The sequence below is a fragment of the Mytilus trossulus genome, unplaced genomic scaffold (assembly GCF_036588685.1).
Source record: "Mytilus trossulus isolate FHL-02 unplaced genomic scaffold, PNRI_Mtr1.1.1.hap1 h1tg000373l__unscaffolded, whole genome shotgun sequence".
Lineage (NCBI taxonomy): Eukaryota > Metazoa > Mollusca > Bivalvia > Mytilida > Mytilidae > Mytilus > Mytilus trossulus.
Window position 1 is genome coordinate 3,675,705 of NW_026963340.1, and position 22,615 is coordinate 3,698,319.

Genomic DNA, 22,615 nt, shown 5'->3' on the forward strand with positions numbered 1-22,615 from the left:
GGAGTTGTCGAAGCAGGCATTTATAACAAGTATATTGCAATTGAAAAAAAAAGTTTCGGTTGTCTTGTAAATATTTGTTAAAAGTTTTGCTAGACGAAAATACCGCAGGTTTATTAAGTGAAGTGTTCAGGTTTTTTTTGTTTTTTTTTAAACAATTACGATAAAATCATTGTGTCACTGATTGCACATTTTAGTGGATATTAGCAATGAACTTATCGCTAAAAAACTTATATTATGTTTTGTGTCTCATATCTATTACATGTGGATTTAAAATAGGATTTCTGCTTCCACAAAATTCGACTAATATCAGTCTTCCAAGTTTTAAAACATCAGGAAAAGCTTTCTTGCTAGCTGTATCTCAAACCAGTGCGAGCTATGAATGGCGAGACAGCCAATGTAATGATGCTGAGGCATTGAATCAGTTCATCAACCTCAATACAAGTCATGTGGACATTATTGTGGGACCCGTATGTCAAGGCGGTAAGTACATATTAGCGGTGGATTCAGGGGGGGGGCAGGGTCCGAGGGTTGGAACCCCCTTTTTTTACGATTAATGCATTTTGATGGGACATATATGATATAGATGGAATTCCCCTTATCATGGTTTGGTAACCCCTTTTAAAAATGACTGGATCCGTCCATGCATATTACAGGAATATCGTTTGTGGGGGTGGTGGGAATGGGGAGGGGCAATATTCTAAGGTGGAGGAGACAGGCTTATTCAAGTAAACAACTGTAGTACTATGGATTCATTTATTTTCGTGGATACCAATTTTCGTGGATTGAGGAAAACTTACATGTTCCTGTATATTTGATTTCGTTATTTTGCAGAAATCTGCATACACGTCTATATATCATTTGTTTTTTGTTGAACATTTAATTTCGTGGTTCACCTGGATCCACGAAATCAACGAAAATTGGTATCCAACGAATAATAATGAATCCACATAATCATTTGGGCTTTGATATATTACATTTTATCATGTTTATAATTATACAATGCACGAATCGGTTTCACAGAGAATATAAAAAAGAAGATGTGGTATGATTGCCAATGAGACAAATATCCACAAAAGACCAAAATGACACAAACATTAACAACTATAGCTCACCGTACGGCCTTCAACAATGAGCAAAGCCCATACCGCATAGTCAACTATAAAAGGCCCCGATCAGAACCATGTAATGTTATTCATTTTTTACAAATAAATCCAATTAAAATCATTCACACGTGACGGATGATGAGACAAAATAAACGTTATGATCTTGTACATATTTTGATGTCGAACGACCAAACAACTTTTACACCATTTAACTGAGAGAGTGCACAGTACTAGTTGGAACACTTGTCTCTATGATACATTTTGTTTTGTCAGTTATGGTACCTAAATTCAGTTGATGATTGACCAACCCTTTTGACAAGACAATTGGTTAATTGGTGGTTATTTTTTATTCCAGTGACAAATATTTCAAACCTAATCAAGGCGAGTACAATTCACTATAATAAAATAAGAAGGGATCGATTATCTAAAAAATGTTTTTTTTTGTGCGAAAGAAATGTAAAAAATTTGAATTGCCACAGGAATAAGACGACATGTTGGATACTGTAAGAATTTTTCATTTCTTAATCATCGTTTCTCATATTACAACTTTAAAACTCAAATCATATTACATAGCTGATATACTTTCGTCATATATTTTTTTTTTGTATTTTAGCGATCACTTTCGTGGAAAAAATGGCTACTCTGTGGACCATCCCATTTCTGACATGGACTCCAACAGATGAAGCTCTTCATACGGCATCCAAGACCTCGTTAATCAGTACGTTTGGTACTTATCAGGACCTAACCAAAGTACTGGTTACTGTTCTAAAGTACCATCGGTGGAACAATATAGGTCAGTTAATAAACAAATAAGTAAAACAACTTATAAAATCAAAGAAAACACTTTTGGATTGACAGCCAGGCGCGGATCCAGAAGGGGAAGGGGTCCGGGGTTTGGAACCCCCTTTATTTTAGACGATCAATGCATTTGAATGAGGACATGTAGTTGGAACCCCCCTTTGTCCTGGGTTAGGAACCCCCCTTTTTTTAAATGACTGGATCCGCCCCTGACAGCAGTGCTTGCAACATAAAAATTCACCTTACGGTACATCCTTAAATTATTCTAAACAGATTATAATTCATACATTTACTTCCTTAATTGCAGAAATGGCAAATGTATTTGAACGGGCGTTGGTTCTGAAGTAGAAATTCATTGCTACCGATGAAGCGCAATTGTTTTATAATGATATTTAATATTGGCTTATCTAAATGTTGTCTTCGATTCTGAAAGAAATTGTCATTACATTAACGTAGGGCGCGCAGCGCCAATGGACTCAAAAATGAACGGCGATGTTAACGATACTTATAAAGTTTTAGAAGGATATTGTCCATAATTTGTGCTTGATATTTTCTGACAGATAAGTTTATAATTCAAATTCGGAAGGTAGTTGGTTGTTAAACTTTCTAGAATTTCAATTTACTTTCTGTTTCTAAAACGTGTAAAAAACAACAAATTTAAGGAGCTTATATTTAATCTAAGCAATTCGGTTGAATTATTACTTTAATCCGTAAATGATTTTATCATTTATTGACAATCTTTTCAATATTTTATTTTTTTTATCTGTCCTTGCCAAGGAGATGTATATTTACAATGACACTAATCATGTCATTCAATCATAGTGTACTGTTACTCTTTAAAATTGCTAATTGTTGGTTTTGTAAAATTTCTCAATTTTATGGTCACATAATCTTAATTCTTTGTAATATCATTATGTTTCTTTATATAGTTGACTTGAACATAAGTCTTTAACCCCGTGGGATCAACCTTTCGATCTGACGCCATCCGTTATTTAAAATCCATACTGAAACTCATTGTTTTCACTGGCGGATCTAGAAATTTTCATAAGTGGGGCCCACTGGCTGCATAAGAGGGGGCCCGCGCCAGTCACGATTTAGTGATTCTCTATATAAGCTGGGAAAAGCTGACGTATTTTCCCCCAAAAAAGGGACCGCCCCCCCCCCCCCCCCCTTAAATCCGCCTCTGGTTTTTAATCGCGCGTCTCAGAAAAAAATGTAATCCTATATACCTTTATATATATATGTTATATTAAGGTATATAGGGTTTTTTTCTGAGATAAGTGCCTGTGCTCATACACGATTGAACAGTCATATAAAAAGTAAGAAAGCAAAGCCCATACCCCATAGTCAACTGAAGATATATAAGAGAACCGTAAATGACAAATGTAGAACAATTCAAACGAAAAAACCAACGGTCTAAAATATAAGAAATTATTATAAATTAAGGATGAATCTCCCTCATGCAAAGCTCTGATTCCTTTCACGGATTTGGCTATATACCTTTTGGACCTTTTGGATTATAGCTCTTCATCTTTTATATAAGCTTTGGATTTCAAATATTTTGGCCACGAGCATCACTGAAGAGACATGTATTGTCGAAATGCGCATCTGGTGCAAGAAAATTGGTACCGTTAATTTTATTATGTTCAAAATAATGAACGAATTACATATATGTAACACTTCAACCCTGTAAGCGGGCGCCCAACCCTCCACTAATTTGGGACAGTGGTGTAATGGTACAACAAACTATAAACGCAGCTGACAAGGCTAACCCATTAGATGTTGCAAATGGTTGCAAATAGAAATACAACTAAGAAACTGAAACTAAGTGGGCTCGGACAGGTACATGTACTTGTAACATCATAACAACAACAACAAAACACTAGGTACAGATCTGGGAGTACTCGCAGATACCGACATCTATTTCAGAGCAACTAACATCTAATAAAAATACCATCTAATATAAAAAAGATGTGATATGATTGCATGCCAATGAGAGACCAAATGACACATATTTAAAACAACTATATGTCACTGTATTGGCTTTAACAACGAGCAAAGGCCATAGCGATACCGCATAAATATTAAGACTATTTTTGGGGCAGCAGTCCTTTTTGCGCAAATTACTGTTTTTCAGGGGTATCATTTGCGCCAATTTTTTTTCTTCAAATGTATCAATTGCGCCAATATTTGGAACTCATTTGCGCCAATTTACCTTTACACATATTCTGATGAGTACAGCATGTTACTGATTAATATACATTTTTCTTATTTTTGGCTTTTAACGTATCACATGTGCGAGGCTATTTCAAGAGGAGAATATCTTGAAACGCTTATGTACAGAGAGAGAAGAAAACTGTGTATTGTTTAACATTATCATTTCGGGGACTTTATAGCTGACTTTGAGGTATGGGCTTGGCTCATTGTTGAAGGTCGTAGGGTTACCTATAGTTGTTAATTTCTGTGTCATTTTGGTCTCCTGTGGAGAGTTGTCTCATTGGCAATCATACCACATCTTCTTTTTTTAACATGTTATGCATCCCATCCTTTAATGTTTGTAAAGTTGGACACTGGAATCAGCGAAGCAACGAGCTACTACATAAATTAAATTGCGTAGCATGGACCGACATGTTTCAGAAAATAAAACATTTTCCGTGTAAACTACGGTACCGCTCCCAAGCCTGTCTAAAGTAGGAGGGAAGCCATTTTCTTTCAAATGGTCCAATCGTTAGTTTTATTTTTGTCGCAAATGAATCTATGTAATTTTAAAACAGATGGCGCAAACGCCGCTTTGAAGAAAAAGTTGTGGCTCAAAAGGATTTCTCCCATTTTTATTTTTTAATAATTGGCGCAATTGTAAACTTTAATTTTGGCGCTAATGACTGTCAATATTTTCAAAGTAGTGGTGTAAATATAACATTGAGGCAAATGAGTTGTAGCGATAAATGACGTATTTTCTGTGGCGCAAACATATTCTTCCTGATATATAAGACTCACTAAACGTGGATCTTAAAATATATACAATATTGAAAAATGGGATATCAGCTCTCGGAATGGACCTCCGAAATACCTGTGATTATCTTAAGTGAATATCGTGTTTCGGTGTTGTATTTTTTTTTACGTTTTCAGTATGTTAAAATTTGATAATCTATTTAAAAATGTGTGTTTGATAAAAATAGGACCATTCTAAATTTTATTTCTAACCTCCAGTTCAAAATTTTAAAAGTTTGGATGTCTTCCAAAACACTACACTGCTGATCCGGAACATTTATCAATTTCAGTTATTTAAAATTTAAACACTGTCAATCAGACCTGGCTATGACTTTGAAACTGATCAGTATAAAATTGATTAGGTGATAAAATGTAAATATACAATATGTCACAAATGTTTTGATATTGATAATGAAAATCAAACATTTCTTGTCTTTTTCAAGTATCTTTGTGAATCAGCTGATAGTAAGACGTAAGGTTAACCAGAGAAGAATAAATTAGTTACAAAGTTTATGAAGTACGGCGAGTTAGATTATAATATACTAACTTTCTTGACGCACTAAATCTGTGTGTATTTCTTTGGTAGAAGATATTTCTTTTGAAAGTTCTTTCATAGTTTTGTTTTAATATATGTATAGCAGCTATAGGAGAAGTGAGAGAGGACACCAATGTGATAGTAAGCCAGTGACAGAAATTAGCAAATGAATTTTAGGTTGCATGAAGTCTCAAAAATAGACAAATGTCAAGCTCCGTCTTTATGTTCTATGGAATGTGGCAAGCTCTTTGCTTAGTCTTAAAAAGCGTTATGAATTAAAAAAAAATGATAGAATCAATCAAAAACAACATAAAATTATAAACATTCAAAAACAAAAAAACAATCACAAAGCATTGAGATATGTGACTGTTACTGGATTTTTTTAAATGTTTAATTTGTAAAAATCTGTTAATAAGCGGCGAAAGTTGTACCCTTTTCCGCAGTTGAACTCAAGCCTATTAACCTTGTAGGTCACAGGCACTTGTCTCAGAAAAAAATTTCCTATATACCTTGTTATAATAAGGTATATAGGAATTTTTTTTTTGAGACAAGTGCCTGTGTTGTAGGTGTCTATAATTCCTACTTTGCTGTTAATATTTTTAACATGCAGCAGGGTTAATCCATCAACTATTCTTTTTATATTTTTCTGTATATAGCCCAACAATTTTTAAAATAGAATTTTACTTTTTGTAGGAATCATAAGTAGCTCCGATGAGATTAGACAGACTTTCTCCAGAGTGATGAATTCAACCTTTCCAAGGTCCAATATTAACATTAGACGTGAAAAAGTTATTTCAAGTTTCACAAGAGGAGAAATGGAGAGTGCCATTTACGACTTAAAGAGCCACATCAGAGGTATAACCAGAGATATACATATAATAAATTTATAGTCTCAGACTCACTGTCCTCACTGGCATGGATAAAATTCCGGATTTTTATCACGTTCTGATTTTGCATTTATAAAAGATATTTCCGGTTTGTATGTTTTGGCTGATTTGATAGAATCAATATGCACAGTGTAGATACTATTCTGTACGCTATCCGGAAGTCGCGATTTTCGAAGCGAGGATTTCAAACTGGCTAACAGAACGGTTTTGTTTTGGTGCATTTTCTCATCATTTGTTTACTCCTATATCTATAAAGTGTTTTGCACATCTTAAATGTATGTATAGCATCATAAATATTAGTAACTGTAACAAAAACATGCAGTAGAATATAAAATATACGTGTGCATCACACCAACTTCATAGAAAAAAGTGAAATCGATGGACAATTTTGCTCCCGTAGTACAAATCAAATGATCTTTTATTGCAAATATTTGCATCAGTTTACAGTTAAATATATACTGTTTCAATATTCTTACCGTATATAAGTAGAATGTTCGTATTTCAAATAAAAAATATGCTTTCCGTGAGGATCCCAAAATAAATTACTGTACGATCAGTCTAAAAGTAACTGTATTCTAGTAGCGATTTCATATTTTTTGTCTGTATGACCAGTCGTGATTTTGAAGGAAAAAAAACAACGGCAATTTGAAGGTATATACGTGTCTATGTGATATTATAATTGTGTCCATGGAACTATAACGTGTAATTTCTTTCATCAGACAATACAAATATATTTCTGATGATTTTTGTAGACTGCAAAATAATTATATTTTGTTCCGTCTGTCTTATTTAAAATCAAATATATAAAAAGCGATACATGATTCGCTTGTGGACTTTGTATTAGTGTGTCGTTGCAGTAATCTGTTTAACTATTACATTTTTAAAGACACCGTCTGCCGTTGACCAATTGGTGATAACATACATCAAGTTTTTCTCTTTTAAAATGACAAAAAATAGAAAGAGAAAGCTTTGTTAAAAAACTTTAGGTATTGAGCAAAGAATTGACGAAATTATATCCCGCCACTTCTATAGTCCATGTTTTGGAAAAAAAATAGACCACCAAAAAAAACTAAATTATAGGTGCACAGGGGCATCATTCAATAACGAATATCACGGTGGAAGTTTTATTAATATATGGTAAGTTTTTGAAAGTTGCGTATAGTAAATTGGTATCACCCAATAAAGTAGTGGAAAAGTCCTTATCATGGAACTAGAAAACTGCTGAATTTTCGAAAAATAAAAAAAAGAGGTGCACAATTTAATTAAATGATAAGGAAACTGAAAAAGATTAATTAAGTTATGACAAGTGTCTGAAGGAAGTTGTGGATATAAAATAGGTACGCCCAATATAAAGTTATGACAAAGTCCGTATTTTAGATATAGAAACATCAAAAATATTTTAACAAAAAATTCGAAATAGAAGGTCCATAATACATTAATTGATTAAAAATGGAGCAATTTTAGAATAGTTGAACAATTGGTTTTTGGGGTGACGGTTGGACATACCTGCTGGGTGCCCCCATATAATGCAATGTTCAAGTCCGTATCTTATACAAAGAAACCCCATAAAAGATTTTTAATAAAATTCGAAATACATTCCTTTTTTTATATAAATAAGGCCGTTAATTTTCTCGTTTGAATTGTTTAACATTGTCATTTCGGGGTCTTTTATTGACAATTGGGATCCGTCGGTTTGAAAATCATTTTTAACTTTCAATGCATTTGTATGTGAACATACATTTGTAATCCTCTATTCTCCTGGATTGGACACCCTCTCCATTTAAAAATGTCTGGAAACCCCAATGTATATTAAGTGGTTTATAGGAGATGCGCTTACAAAACCGCGAAACATGTTGTACTGGTCCAACGGACGAACGGAAAGACGGACTTCATTATCAATATAAACCACCGCTTTACAAAGAGGTGTACAATTGCGTGTGAAAGAGACAGATCTACATCCAAAACAAAGTGAAGGAACTGTGATCAATTATAGGCTACAGTACGGCCTCGAATGTTTGTATAACAATTAAATCTGTGTGTTTGTACAATTTTTTTTTAATAAGTATAACGGAGGACATTTCTGGAACTTATATAAACAAACAAAACTTCCTCTTATCTCAACAACATTCAAACATCCTTATACTTAATGAAGTAAGTCGAGTACACCCTATCAAGCTTAAACATGATTCATAAGTTTTCAGGATGTGAATTTATTGAAATATATTTGTATTATTTATAAAAATTGCCCCCTTCTAATGTATCGTAAATAACTTTGAAATCACCACTAGAATACAGTGAAATAACGACTGATCATACAGTTTCAAAATATACAAGCGAGACTGATCGTACAGTGAGAAATTCAAACAAGTGTAATTTTCTTATTTCTGGCTTCAAAGATCTGGCTGAAACTTTTACCACCACTTAAAATATACTTTATCTAGTTAATTAAGTCTGGGTTTTACGTTAATTTGTACAGTAAGGGTGCCAAAAGATTGTTTTTAGGTTCACCGACTGATTTTCCTTAGTGATGCACTTGAAAATCTCTTGATTAAGGCAAAGATACGAATAATGAATGTGCTAAATTTAATTATAAACCATTTGTGAATATCGATGTCAGCTGAATTAAGCATTAAGCAATGTACAGATGAACATCTTACCGTTTAATATAGTATATCCAACAAATTTAGAATGTGATCCAAAAAGTTCTCGCTTCGAAAATCGCGACTTCCGGAGAGCGTACAGAATAGTATCTACACTGTGATATGTATATGTTCCGGACCATATGAGTATTTGGACCATACGCGTATGGTCATGACCATATGCGTATACTCAAATGATCCGACCACATTATAAACGTTTCAATAATACAAAAACTTTATCTAAAAAAACAGTGATGGTTTAAAACATGACATTTTTTTTAATTTTATAATCCAAAAAACTACGTAAAAATTTAATATTGATGCCATAGTTAGTTTTCATCGCTAGTTACATTCGTGCATTTAGGTTTGGATGACATTCACTTCTACACGGATCATAGCTTTTTTGCATTTGCAAGAAATTTGTGCACGATCTTTCATTTACACTTTTTGTTTGCGAGTGAAAAACAGGCTCTTTTTACAGCTGCGTTCAGTGATACCGAGGTCTTTGGCAATTCTGATGTCTACGGTGTCTTTAAGAAGCTCTAGATCTCAAATATCGTAAAATGACTGCAATACACCATCTTCACAACACAACTTAAATAAACTAATAGTATGCTGCTTTCCAGTGACTTCTTATGTAACAGTTCATTAAGAAATTTTTGGAATTTAATTTTTTATTCGACATATTGCCATTTACTCGTAATAACAAATCGGTAATGACCATCGGTATAAAATGTGTTTACTTTAAATTTGACAATTAAGTAAAATTAAGTAACTATGTGAAACTTCTCATTTTTATTTAGCTTATCTTTTTATTATAATACAATGATAAAATTACCTATATGATAGCGTATTTTGAATGAACGATCATACCATATGAAGAGTTGAGAAGTATTAAAGTAAACTGTAACAGAGTGTTAATTACCCCGACCATACGCGTATGGTCCAAATACTCATATGGTCCGGAACATATACAGTAAACAGTTGCATAGAAGTGAACTTTAAAGTAGTTGGTGGTGCAAATTTTTTGTGAAACTTATATCAGCAATGTCTTTGCCACTAACCTGAGACTACTATATAGTAGTCTCAGCACTAACGAAAATAAGTCCTGATCAAATATTTTTAACCAATTATGCCCCGTGGAAACATAAATGATAATGTGATGATAATGGACATGATGGAAGTCCTATTCCTTTTTGCTACAATTCTTAGGTGAAGCGCTTATATCTCTTGAGCGTGTTGAGATATTAAAAATAATGTAAAGAAAAAAGTGCTTTTTTAGTTATTGCCGTTGTATCTTGGATAGACATAATATGTGCAATACAGGGACATAGAAACTGTTATTTTATTGAAAATAAAATTGAATATTTGAACATTCAAAGAAAGGGGTATTTATAAGCCCAGGAAATATCACACTCTATTACAGTAAATACTAGTAGAGTTTTTATCACGTCGTCTTTTATGCATACCTGCCAGCTGTCACTATTTGTGGGGGTTTTCCCCCATGGAGGCTCCCTGATAGAAATTTTGAAAAAGCAATTGTATCCACAATTTAAACAAATCAATAAATTTTACAATGGCTATAGGCTTTTAAGAGTATGATGAAGCCAACAAACAACATTACAATATATTTGGAGGCCCCCTTGATCGTTTTGTAGGACTACAGTATCCATCTTGCATGTTAAATCCCCATGGGCATTTTGAAAAGTTGGCAGGTATGTTTATGTCACAGGAAACGATATCAGGATATGATGTTTACTTGTAAGGTTACTTTGTCATTGCTTTGCTTGGCTTAATTTTACACAAAACAAGTCTACAGGTCTGCATGTCATCTTCCTCTGTGTCTGCCACAGCCGACTGCACACTACGTCATAGACTTTTACGAAAAGTTGAAAGCACTTTTCTGCAATTTATCCATCTTGTTTACATAAACTAAACCATCCTAAAGGAAAAACTATGCATACTGCTTCTGAATTGATTGGACACTATTCTCAAATCCTCATCCTTTGGGGGAGATACCTCCGTGTGTATCTGCTATGAACACATGCAATCATATAATTATTATTTTTTTTCTTTCTTTTTGGTCAAAATGATGTAGATGCTTGAGCGTCTGAACATGCATACAAACTATGCCACTGCAAATTTATATTATGTAAAATTTAATTTTGTTTCTTCTTATATTTTTCAGTTTTTATTCTATCCTTTCCTGAAAAGTACATAGATGATTTTATGAAGGTGGCCTTTGATAAAGGACTGACCAGCAGTGGACAGTACATATTCATCCATCTGACCTTTGGAGCAGGACTGAACCATACCAGTACCCAGGATGATATATTCAGCTCTCTGTTAGAAGTTGGTCCTGTTTCAACAACCTATTCTAAGTTTGAGAATGACTGTAAAAATTTCCTGAAACCAGCAAATCTATCTGTACCTCTTAGCAACCAGGTAAAAGATTGTTCCTGTCAATGTTTATTGTTTTAGCTGAGGGAAATTATGTTTTCTGGTCCTTCCATTTCTCTAGCTGTCCATCCGTTTGTTTGTCTGTCCCACTTCAGGTTAAAGTTTTTAGTCGGGTTAGTTTTTGATGAAGTTGAAGTCCAATCAACTTTAAACTTAGTACATGTGTTCCCTAAGATATGATCTTTTGAATTTTTAAGCCTAATCAGAGTTTTGACCCTAAAGTCACAGTCCACTAAACATAGAAAATGAAAGTGCTATCAGGGCATCCATGTACCAAGTACACATTCTTATCTATTAATAAATTAACGCCCTGAAAAAAAACCAGAAAATAAATTACCTCAAATTAGAAATCCACTAAATTATTTGTTATACCTGTTTTATAATTTTTTTTTTATTTACTGTTAACTATGTAGTTTTTAGATACACCTAATAATTTAAAGAACAGATGTTTTAACATGATATATATATATATATATATATAGTCTTAAGAAAACCTAAAAAAAAAATTTGTGCTGTCAAAATAGTTTGAATATGCTAAACAAATATTAAGTAACAGTTATGTGGTCCTACTAATTCAATTAGGTGTTGGTTTCTTTCTTTCAATTTCATATAATACCTGTCTCCTCTTGAAAACTTTAAATAACTTGATATCTTTTCTTTGTTGTATTTTACAGATAGATGATTTTTCTGCGTATCTTTACGATGCCATTGATATGTTTAACCATCACAATCCAGTTACCATGAGTAAAAACTATTCAGGTACCTATAACTTGTATGAACATTATACTTCTTGTTGTACTGCATTTTGAGTTTGAACTTTCTAGCATAGTAGGTACAGGGGTGGATCCAGCCATTTTAAAAAAAGGGGAGGGGTTCCAACCCCTGGATCCCCCACTGAGATATAACTTTCAATCTTATTGAAAGCATACCTGCCAAGTTTTTAAAATGCCCATGGGGGTTTTGCATGCAAGATGGCTGCCATACTCCTAAAAAACCTTCAAACGGGGCCTTCAAATACAGTGTAATGTTGTTTTTTGGCTTCTTCATACTTTTATAAGCCTCAATTCATTATAAAATTAATAGTTTCGTTTAAAATTGTGAACAAAATTGATCTTTGAAAATTTCAACTTGGGAGCCTCCATGGGGGAAATCACCCGCAAATAGTGACAGTTGGCAGGTATGTGAAAGGCATAAACATGTGAGATATAGGGTCTGGCTTAGGGCAGGGGTGTCATTCAATTCTGTATTGTTTAAGCCATTTAAGCCATTTTTGTCTATTCTTTATTTGTTTGCATCATTTTCTGCATTATTGGGCAATAGGCTTAAAATGTTATATGACTATCACATGTTTCTTCTACAAAGACTCACCAGTGACACTTAAATCAAACTAAAAAAGTTTTATACAAAATTATAGAGCAAATGTAGAGCCAAAATTCAATTGGTTTTGCCAAACAGTGAAACCTGGCTTAACCTAATCCTGCATAAACTGAAATCCTGTATAAACGAAACATGTAATTTTGGGGCCCTTTATAGCTTGTTGTTCGGTGTGAGCCAAGGCTCCGTGTTGAAGGCCGTACTTCAACCTATAATGGTTTACTTTTTAAATTGTTATTTGGATGGAGAGTTGTCTCATTGGCACTCACACCACATCTTCCTATATCTATCTTAATCACCGTCATATCAAATTGTATGCATTGTGAGCCTGATAAAACCGAACATCGGCCAAAACCGAAAAAAATCTTAAGTCCTGAAGAGGTTCAGTGTAAAAAGGTTTCACTGTACAACTATTGTAGGTAATCTTTTCCTCAGATAGAAGAGCTCCTGATTGTCTCTTTTAGATTAAATGCAGACAAGCAGATAGACCATTAGCAACCTTCATCGTCAAATATTTTACTCATCCATACTGAGTAGTATTTTCATCTTTATTTTAGGTTATTCCGGCTTCATAGAGAGATTTGTCGATAACAAAGCCATTAGAAAATATCATGTGACCCATTTTCAACACGGTAGTCATCAGATTGTGGCCAATATAACTAACCTGACAAATTATTGGGAGAATATTGCGGTAGTCTGGAAAGGTGGACATAGACCCTCCGATACACCACATTGTGGATTTTCTGGAGATCACTGCACAAAGGGAAGTATGTATTGCATATATTTATGTTACCAAAAATATGCCCCAACTCAAATTAGAAAACTAATGGTCTAATGTATAACAATATAATTTACCGAAGAGCAATTATGACATACATGAACAAACAACAACCACATGTTTTGCTTTCAAAGTTTACTATCATTTGATAGGATTTACACTTTCATTATTTGGCTTGTCCATTGATTGGTTTATTCCTTTGTTCCTCCTTTATTTGTTAGTTCATTCACCATTTGACGCGCTGTCAGAAAAAGACTTAAGGTGGTACCTAACACTACAGGGAGATAACTCTGTAAAATCAGCATAACGTTTTAATTATGTAGTGTTGTAAAGGGAATAATAAGCTTCTCAATGATTAAAATAGGTGTTTGTCAAACTACTATATAACCAGTGTAATTTTTCTGACAAAATGGTTGGTTCAAAATTTTTGAATTTTTGTATATTTGTTCAAGTCTCAAAGTAAATACTTTGTCAAAATTTTATGAAAAATAAACCTTCCAAATTTATTTTAGTGAAAGTGTTGGGTACCACCTTAAGTCTACAGTGACTATTCAGCATATATCAATAATTCATGCCACCCCACCACATTTTCTCATACAAATGTTATGTATACTGTTTACTCATGCTAATTAGAGTTTTCAAACAATTCAACACACATGTTAAACATACATACATGTAGCTATGAGATATATAACTCTCCCCCTGTTTTCAAGTAAGCACATTTAATTTTGTAGGCCTTATAATAAGTATAAGAAGATGTTGTATATTAAGTGCCAATGAGACAACTCTCCATCCAAGTCACAATTTATAAAAGTAAACCATTGTATGGTCTTCAACATGGAGCCTAAATGGCTCACACCAAAGAGCAAGCATACGATTGTAAAGAGCCCCAAAATTGACAAGTGTAAAACCATTCCAGTAGGGAAACCAATGGTCTCCACCATCTCATCTATATATAGAAAAATGAGAAACAATAATTATGAACCACATCAACAAAAGACAACCACTGAACATCAGGTATACCTCTCATCAAATTTACAGTTCAAATTCCAAGGAAACTTCAAGTTAGTTGGCTTGCAACATATTATTATCAGTGGCAGATCCAGAAATTTTCATAAGTGGGGGCCCACTGACTGCCTAAGAGGGGATTCAGCTCCCGTCACGCTCCAGTGATTCTATATATAACCAACCAAAAATTTCAAAAAAAAGGGGGGGGTTGTCGCTTCCCCTTGGACCTCCCACTAAATCCACCTATATCCACAATATCTTTGCCCTATTTAGAATAACCTATTAACCCAGTGGCCTATTTATCATTGTTTATTTTAGAAGATGACAAGTCAGCAGTGATAGCTGGTTCCTGTGTTGGTGTAATTCTAGTCCTTACGATATGTATCACAGTTATCATATTATATAGGTACAGTCATTTCTGATACTTATAATAACCATTTAGATATTCTATGTTTTACAGCTAATTTCCTAATGCATGTAAAGCAAAACTTGGGTTGGCTTGCTTGCTTTGTTTGTATAATTGTTTATACAAACTTTTTGATGACATCTTTAAACAATCTATAAATAGGCATAGTTTAAACTGTATACTGTGGATTCATTAATATTCCTTTTGATACCAATTTTCGTGGATTTCATGGGGACATGGGAACCACAAATTTAAATGTTCAACGAATTACAAATTTCCTAAAGGAATAAAATTGAGAATGGAAATGGGGAATGTATCAAAGAGACAACAACCCGACCATAGAAAAAACAACAGCAGAAGGTCACCAACAGGTCTTCAATGTAACGAGAAATTCCCGCACACGGAGGCGTCCTTCAGCTGGCCCCTCAACAAATATACTAGTTCAGTCATAATGAACGCCATACTCATTTCCAAATTGTACACAAGAAACTAAAATTAAAATAATACAAGACTAACAAAGACCAGAGGCTTCTGACTTGGGACAGGCGCAAAAATGCGGCGGGGTTAAACATGTTTATGAGATCTCAACCCTCCCCCTATACCTCTAGTCAATGTAGAAAAGTAAAATGTATGCAGACTTTGCCAAAACCACGAAATTAAATATCCACGAATATGCAAGTTTTCTTCAAACCACGAAAATTGGTACCCACGAAAATAAATGAATCCACAGTATATAATATTTGAATTTAATTGTGTGTTATCCTACTGATTGTGCGATTTTACAATATAAAAACAAAGCAAGCAAGCTAATTAATGTCTTGCTCTACATGCTTTAGGAAATAGGCTGTAAATTGTAAGCATATATAATAGCATTTAGTTAAATTGACAGTTTTTGTGAATCATGAACTCATACTACATGGATGATCATTTTGATTATTTGGATACTTGAGGATTTCTTGGTTATAAATTTCATAAAGGTTTAATCAGAGATATATAATACAATATGTCTCAGAATCTGGTTAAACGAAGTAACTAAGCTTGTGTGCAGACTCTGATAAAAACCCAAATCAAATATTTTTTATAACACAATTTTTCCTCAATGTACAAAAAATTTAGAGTCAACATAAAAATTAATCAAAAGTAACTACAATTTAAAAAAAACCTTGCAGTTCATGAAAAAAGGAGTTTATGAAAAATTATGTTTTTAAATATTTGTAGAAAATTTCGCTTTGAGAAAGAACTGATGGGAATGTTATGGAAAGTAAATCAAAATGAAATCAAACTTAGAAAGAAAAATGGAACAGCGACTGTAGTCCCTGCACAGGTCAAAGGTCAAATTCATCCAAAGAAAAAACTTGTTAGAATGGTAATTATAGGTTAAAGCTTCTTGACAAATGATAGTTTAAAGTGTTTAACACCTTTATTGAGTAGGTAAATTAGGGTTTAGCATTTCTTTTCTGCTACTGAACTGTAAAAAAGTCAAGATAAGGACACTTCAGTTGGAAACTTTTTGTACAATAAGATCTGATCTACATCTTCATCATACCTGCCAACATTTTAAAATGTTTATAGGTTTTTTTATGTGCAAGATTGCGTTGGCAGTCCCCAAAAATGTTAAAGGGGACTGTATATTCATTTTGACATTGTTCATTTGCTTCTTCATACTTATACAATCATATACCCATGGTAAAATTTATATTGTTTTTGTTTTAAATTGCTCTTTCAAAATTTCCATAAGGGAGACTATATGGGGAAATCCTCCTAAAACAGTTGGTAGGTATGCTTCCTCTTACAAACATATCTGGAATTGCTAACTGAAATATTCATTAGTGAATATAAAAAAAAATGTATATTAAAGAACTAAGAACAGGTATTTAGTTTGGAGTTATATTTATTCACTAAAAAGAAGCATCATGAACTCACGTTTTTGTGAGCATAAGATTATTGCAAACGTTTTATTATGTTTTATAGGAAACCAGAAATACCTTAGGCTTTGGATCGTCTGTTAGTTTAGACAGAAATTTACTGTATACACCTATAGGTAACTACAAGGTGAGTCAAATTGAAGGCAAAAATTCAGAATTTGTTTTAAGAATTTTTATTGATTGTGAAAATTGCAATTGGATATTTGAAACAAAAAATAAGCATTGCATATTAAATTTTGATAGCAGTTTCATTGAGCACCATTGAGATATAGCTTCAGAATTAATATAAAAAGGGAGAAGAGGTAAGAAGGAGATATTAGAAAAGAAATTTGTAGAAAGATCTATGCTTTAACTAAGCATATTAGTTTGTATTTCTATTAAGAGAGTTGGGCTGGGACCATGTCCCCTAAATCTATCTCTGCTATTTCCTGAAACATCAATGATGTCCATTGCTCAACATTTTTAGTTACTGTAGTAATAGACAACTTTCCAGTTTATCTGTCACTGGAAAAAATGGTCAATTGTGCCTTTGTGACGTCATTTACCAGATAGAGGGGGCGCCTGTATCCCTGCAATATCAACGTTCACCAGGTGTCTAAGTGATCGTCATTGTGCAGGATAAACTTGAAATAATTTTTGTTTAGTAGGTACTTAAACACAATTCCCTAATGACAGCAGTGCTGTTTGTCTTTTATGAGAATTTAGTTTGCCGAATAAATTGTGCAATATAGTATTATGATTTTCCAACCACTCCCTTAACCTTGGAATGGAAGTGATGATGCCCCTAAACGCAAGAATGATGTTCATTAAAACCAGAGTTTTTGACGCAAATGCATCGAACTCGAAAGTTGTCTATTGCATGGTAAAATTTCTGAATAAACAATAATTATGTAAAGATTGAAAAGTTCTATATGAAAACAATTTCCAATTATTGAAACCTCTATAATTTTTCTATGGCAATTTCTGAATTTTTTTAATAAATTTTTATTATTTGTTAGCTGTTTAACAGATTTTGATGACTCTATTGTGATTTTTTTTTTAAAAATTTCAAAAGAAAAACGAAATAATTTCTAGCAATGTGAAAAGTAAATGTAAATAACATGGAAATAGATATTAACAAAAATCTGTTCATATTTCCACATAGGGAACAGTTGTTGCTGTAAAAAGTATACAAAGAAGATCTATACGACTGACTAGAGAAGTTCTCAGAGATTTAAAAACTGTAAGTTGACAAATTTACACCTGTGCGGACTAGGAACTATTTTGTTTTAACTTGAAAAATGTACTTCTTTCTAGTAATATTGTTCTGTTTTTACCAGCCTGATTGGGTGAGCACTACATCTTACAAAGTTTATCCAAATTAATTCCAGATTTCAAGATTTTATTGTTTAGCAACGCTCAGACACATATTTGTGTAACATGAGGTACATATATACAATGGTAAACATGATTTATAATACAAAGGTAACATTAAAAAAAAAAAAAATAAGACAAAAACGAAATTGTGGAAAGAATTCGGCATAAGCTGGTGCTAGGGGTCGTCTTAAACTTGAAGTGTGAGAGTTTTTTTTCCATGTTGAAGCCTCGTTGTGATTTTGAGATGAAGAACAGCAATAAATGCGCTGTTTCTTTGCTTTTCATGTGTTTAAGGTTTCGTGTGTACTGATTTTGTGTCATAAATAGATACCCATATCCTGATTTTCTATTAAACATACAGAGTCTTAACTGTTGGATTTTCTTTTTTTTTTAATAATTATACATGAAATTTGTTTATGCTTAATTTAAAATTTAATGTTTTATAATGCCTTTTTATATATTTGTGCTTTATAATGTTTATAATATACATTTTTTACTTTATACATTGATCCATTAACATAAAAACAAACATTAAAAATAATTTAATGCTATCCTAACTGACATTTTATTTTTCAGTTAAGAGAATTACAACATGACAACTTGAACCCTTTCGTAGGAGCAAGTTTAGAGCCAAACAATAGTTATATACTTACAAGATACTGCTCTAAAGGAAGTCTACAGGTAAGGTTCTTTATGGAATATATATATAACTCCTCTAAAATCTTATGAAGTTAATACCTAGTTTTGATTGACTTAAAATTCATGACAATATCATTCGCTATTATAATTAAAAACAAATTGAATTAAGGAATGACTGTAATATTTTTTCTGTCTATGAAGAAATAACATAGAAAATTTGCGGCATATTGAATAACGTGCATAGCGGGTTATTTAACAGTGTGCACCACATTTTTTTAGTTATTTCGAAAATAGACAAAAAAAATATTACAGTCATTTCTTATAATTTAATTCTAAATTCCATTTTAAATGGTAAAAAAACATGAAAAAATGTTGATGGCTCATAACAAAATAACGTCAGCCAATCAGGAGACGCGTTACATCCAAAATTAAATTATATATATATGTATAACTCCTAAAATCTTCTAGAGTTAATACTACGTTTTGATTGACTTAAGATTCATGACAATATTATTCGCTATTATAATTAAAAACAAATGGAAAGTAATATTATTTTTTTTTTTTACCTCTTTAGTCTTTATTCAGCTTACAACAATGTACAACTGCCTAGTGAGAGATTGCGTTATTTTTAAAAACGATATTCCAGTTACTGTTAATGGTAAACTGTGAGACATTATTAAGTATAGCAAAGATTTAAAATGTATTAGAACTGTAAGTATATAATGATTTGTTTTTCCTTTACAGGATATTTTGGAAAATGATGACATAAAACTGGATTGGATGTTCAAAATGTCTTTTGCAATAGATTTAGCCAAGGTTTGTGTCTTTGTGAAATTTGATTATCTCCCCTTTTTAATTTTTTTTTTTGGTTTTTCAGAATTGACTACATGAGGAAAGGAAAGCACTTCTTTTAAAATATCAGATATCTTTACCATTTATCAAAATTAAACAATTTTAATTTCATTCGAGGCATTATAAGATAAAAAAAAATCTTATCCATACATATATTTCTGGACCAGTCCTTACATTTTTACTTGTCAATCACACATAAAACCACATGGTTGAAAATTAAACAACTTTATTGGTGGAGAAAACTATAGCTTTTTGTTGCACTACAATTTTAGGAGTACAGAATTAAAACTTTCAAGAAGCATGAAGTGATGTAAATGTGTTCTTGGAAGATTTGAGTCATATCTTCATATCTTAAGGATTTGCCTGGATCTATAACTAAATTTGATAGTTTGATAAAAGTTTATTAAAATATTAAACTTAGTTTTTGAATATTTAGTTAATTTTTTATCATTGTTTTACCTACAGGGAATGGAATTTTTGCACAAAAGCCATTTACGTTCCCATGGCAATTTGAAGTCCAGTAACTGTGTTATTGATAGTAGATGGGTGCTGAAAATAACTGATTATGGTGCAATAACTTCTCAGCCTGAGGAACCAAGTGAAGAGATAGGGGAACATGAATTCTATAACAGTAAGTAGTCATAGAAACAAGCTTTGTATTATTTATGGTTTTGAAAATAAAGAAAAAAGAAGATTATTTAGAACTAATCTTGATTAAATTTGATAGTAAATTTAGAAAATATATATTAGTATTGCAAAAGTTAAAAATCACAGTTTAAATACTGATAACATTTTTTGTATGCAGGAGTTTCTGAAATACACTAGTTCAGGGAAACAATGCGCATGTGCAAGATCGATCGTGATTTTGCGTTATCGACTAATTAGATACGAGATTTGATAAACTGGGGGCATTATCAGTTTATTGATTTATCAGATCGGCATCGTTATTACTGTAGTCAGATTAATACAGACTTTATTTTCACATGCTATGGCAAACGAAAATGTTTACAACATATGACAAACAAAAGGCAGCAGGGAACAGAAATTACAGATTATACAATAATATTATGACATGACATTATATGTGATATAATTTTCAAAGCGGTTGCATTTGAATAAATGCATAGTTTTACTGTCAGAGATTTATAATAAATTATCTAACTTGTGCCGATTTGGCCAAGAACAGTAGAATAAATATAGCATTCTATACGTTGGACATGATAAAACAAAATGATATTTGTCTTCCAAAACATTTTTATTGCAACATATACGAAATTCTATTTTCTCTTGGAGTATTCAAATAATGTGCCGCTAAGCAATTCTGTTAATATAGATACATTACAACGAAAATCTAAATTTCTTTCAAAACCAAATACTACTTTAAATTATATCGTTTATAAATACAAAAGTTGTTACATTCTTATAAAGCTGAAGAACAGACTATTTTGCCCGTTATGTTAATTAATCTTAATTACAAAAGAAACGGTTTGATATATGTCACCTGACTTTGTTACCTTCACGCAAAATGGACAGATTCATGCTGTGATGTTCACTTAGCAGATCGTCTGTATATTCAAGAAGCTACGGGTGCTATTTCATTACCATATCTGAGGAACTGATCTTAGGTCATAAAAATAAAAGTCAATCAACACCTAGGCCATATGGTATCATAAAGTTTTACCTTAAACTATTAATCGCACCAGGCGACAGTTAGACACAATTAATATACCGTTAATAATCGTAATCATGCTCTGACAGTTAGGTACCATTAAAATATATGTTCAAAATGCTAGCCCTGATTGCATGCGTGTATTTACATATTATTTTTGTGCTTAATTCAAATGCATCGGATATTGACAATTTTTGAAAGGAGGGGGATCTGGGTCGTTTGGCATTTTATTTTGATATATTGTGAAGCATACATGTATACAGAATATCCAGTTAATTTCAATGAGATTTATATATAAAGATCTTGAACAGAACAAAAATCTTTATATTTTTTGTTGTATCTTAAGATAGTAAATTTTCACACATATACATATATAGTTTGGCATTTTATTACATACTTTTAATGAACAGTTTTGTCGTATACTCATTTTTGTGTCAGAAAATTCACATTAGAAGGTAGAAAAATGATATTAAATGCGATTTTTTTGTTATACTACAATTACTACAGAAAAAATACCCCCCCCCCCCCCCCCCCCCCCCCCATACAAAAAGAAAATAATTATTGCCGTCTTGTCGAATGCAAGGAGGTCTTTAAGATTTATGAGTGAAATAACTGCCTACTTGGATCTTTTGACATCCATCTTTCTTTTTGACAAGTTTCGCGAAAGCGATACTTAGCGATGCTAGGTTCCAACGTCGGCATTTACGCCGACTAATTCAGCATTTAGGTTCAGTCTGTGGTTAAGGTTTTGTTTAACATCAAAATCGTTGTCAATCATAATGGAATTTCAAGAAATTGGGACAGAAGCTTCTTTATGTCCAAAATACAGTATCCAGGGCAAATTTTTGCAAATATTTATTTTCATTTTCTCGCATTTTACTACTAGATGGACTTCGTTTTTCCTGAACAGTTAATTTCATGTTTTGTCTGAGGTTAAAAATTTTCGTGCAGTCATCAATAACCGTTTTGTTTAATCGTCCAGTTGCAAGTTAAATGCATATCCATGCAGGTCAAGATCACGATAATGATATATGAATGTTGTAACTATTTTGTTCTACACTGCGCTGGACTTTATCTCGTTTGTTCAAAATGCAACAGTCAGAGTAAAGAAATTGAATATATCGTATAAGTGGGTGCAGCTTTTTTGCTAAGATTTTAATTCCATATGAAGATCTGTAGCTGTTTGATTTTATGG

General features: G+C 32.6%; 1 protein-coding gene across 1 annotated transcript in view; it reads left to right on the forward strand.

Annotated features, from left to right (window-relative positions):
• Positions 1-206: 206 nt before the first annotated feature.
• The window catches only part of LOC134702031 (atrial natriuretic peptide receptor 1-like), a 35,096-nt gene continuing 12,687 nt past the window's right edge, over positions 207-22,615 (forward strand). Inside the window, exons 1-13 of the mRNA XM_063563138.1 lie at positions 207-480; positions 1,717-1,896; positions 6,121-6,282; positions 11,142-11,398; positions 12,088-12,172; positions 13,345-13,554; positions 14,892-14,979; positions 16,198-16,345; positions 16,951-17,031; positions 18,049-18,126; positions 18,837-18,941; positions 19,644-19,715; positions 20,217-20,382. Coding sequence (XP_063419208.1) covers positions 207-480; positions 1,717-1,896; positions 6,121-6,282; positions 11,142-11,398; positions 12,088-12,172; positions 13,345-13,554; positions 14,892-14,979; positions 16,198-16,345; positions 16,951-17,031; positions 18,049-18,126; positions 18,837-18,941; positions 19,644-19,715; positions 20,217-20,382 — 1,906 coding nt within the window. The remainder of the gene's footprint in view (positions 481-1,716; positions 1,897-6,120; positions 6,283-11,141; positions 11,399-12,087; positions 12,173-13,344; positions 13,555-14,891; positions 14,980-16,197; positions 16,346-16,950; positions 17,032-18,048; positions 18,127-18,836; positions 18,942-19,643; positions 19,716-20,216; positions 20,383-22,615) is intronic.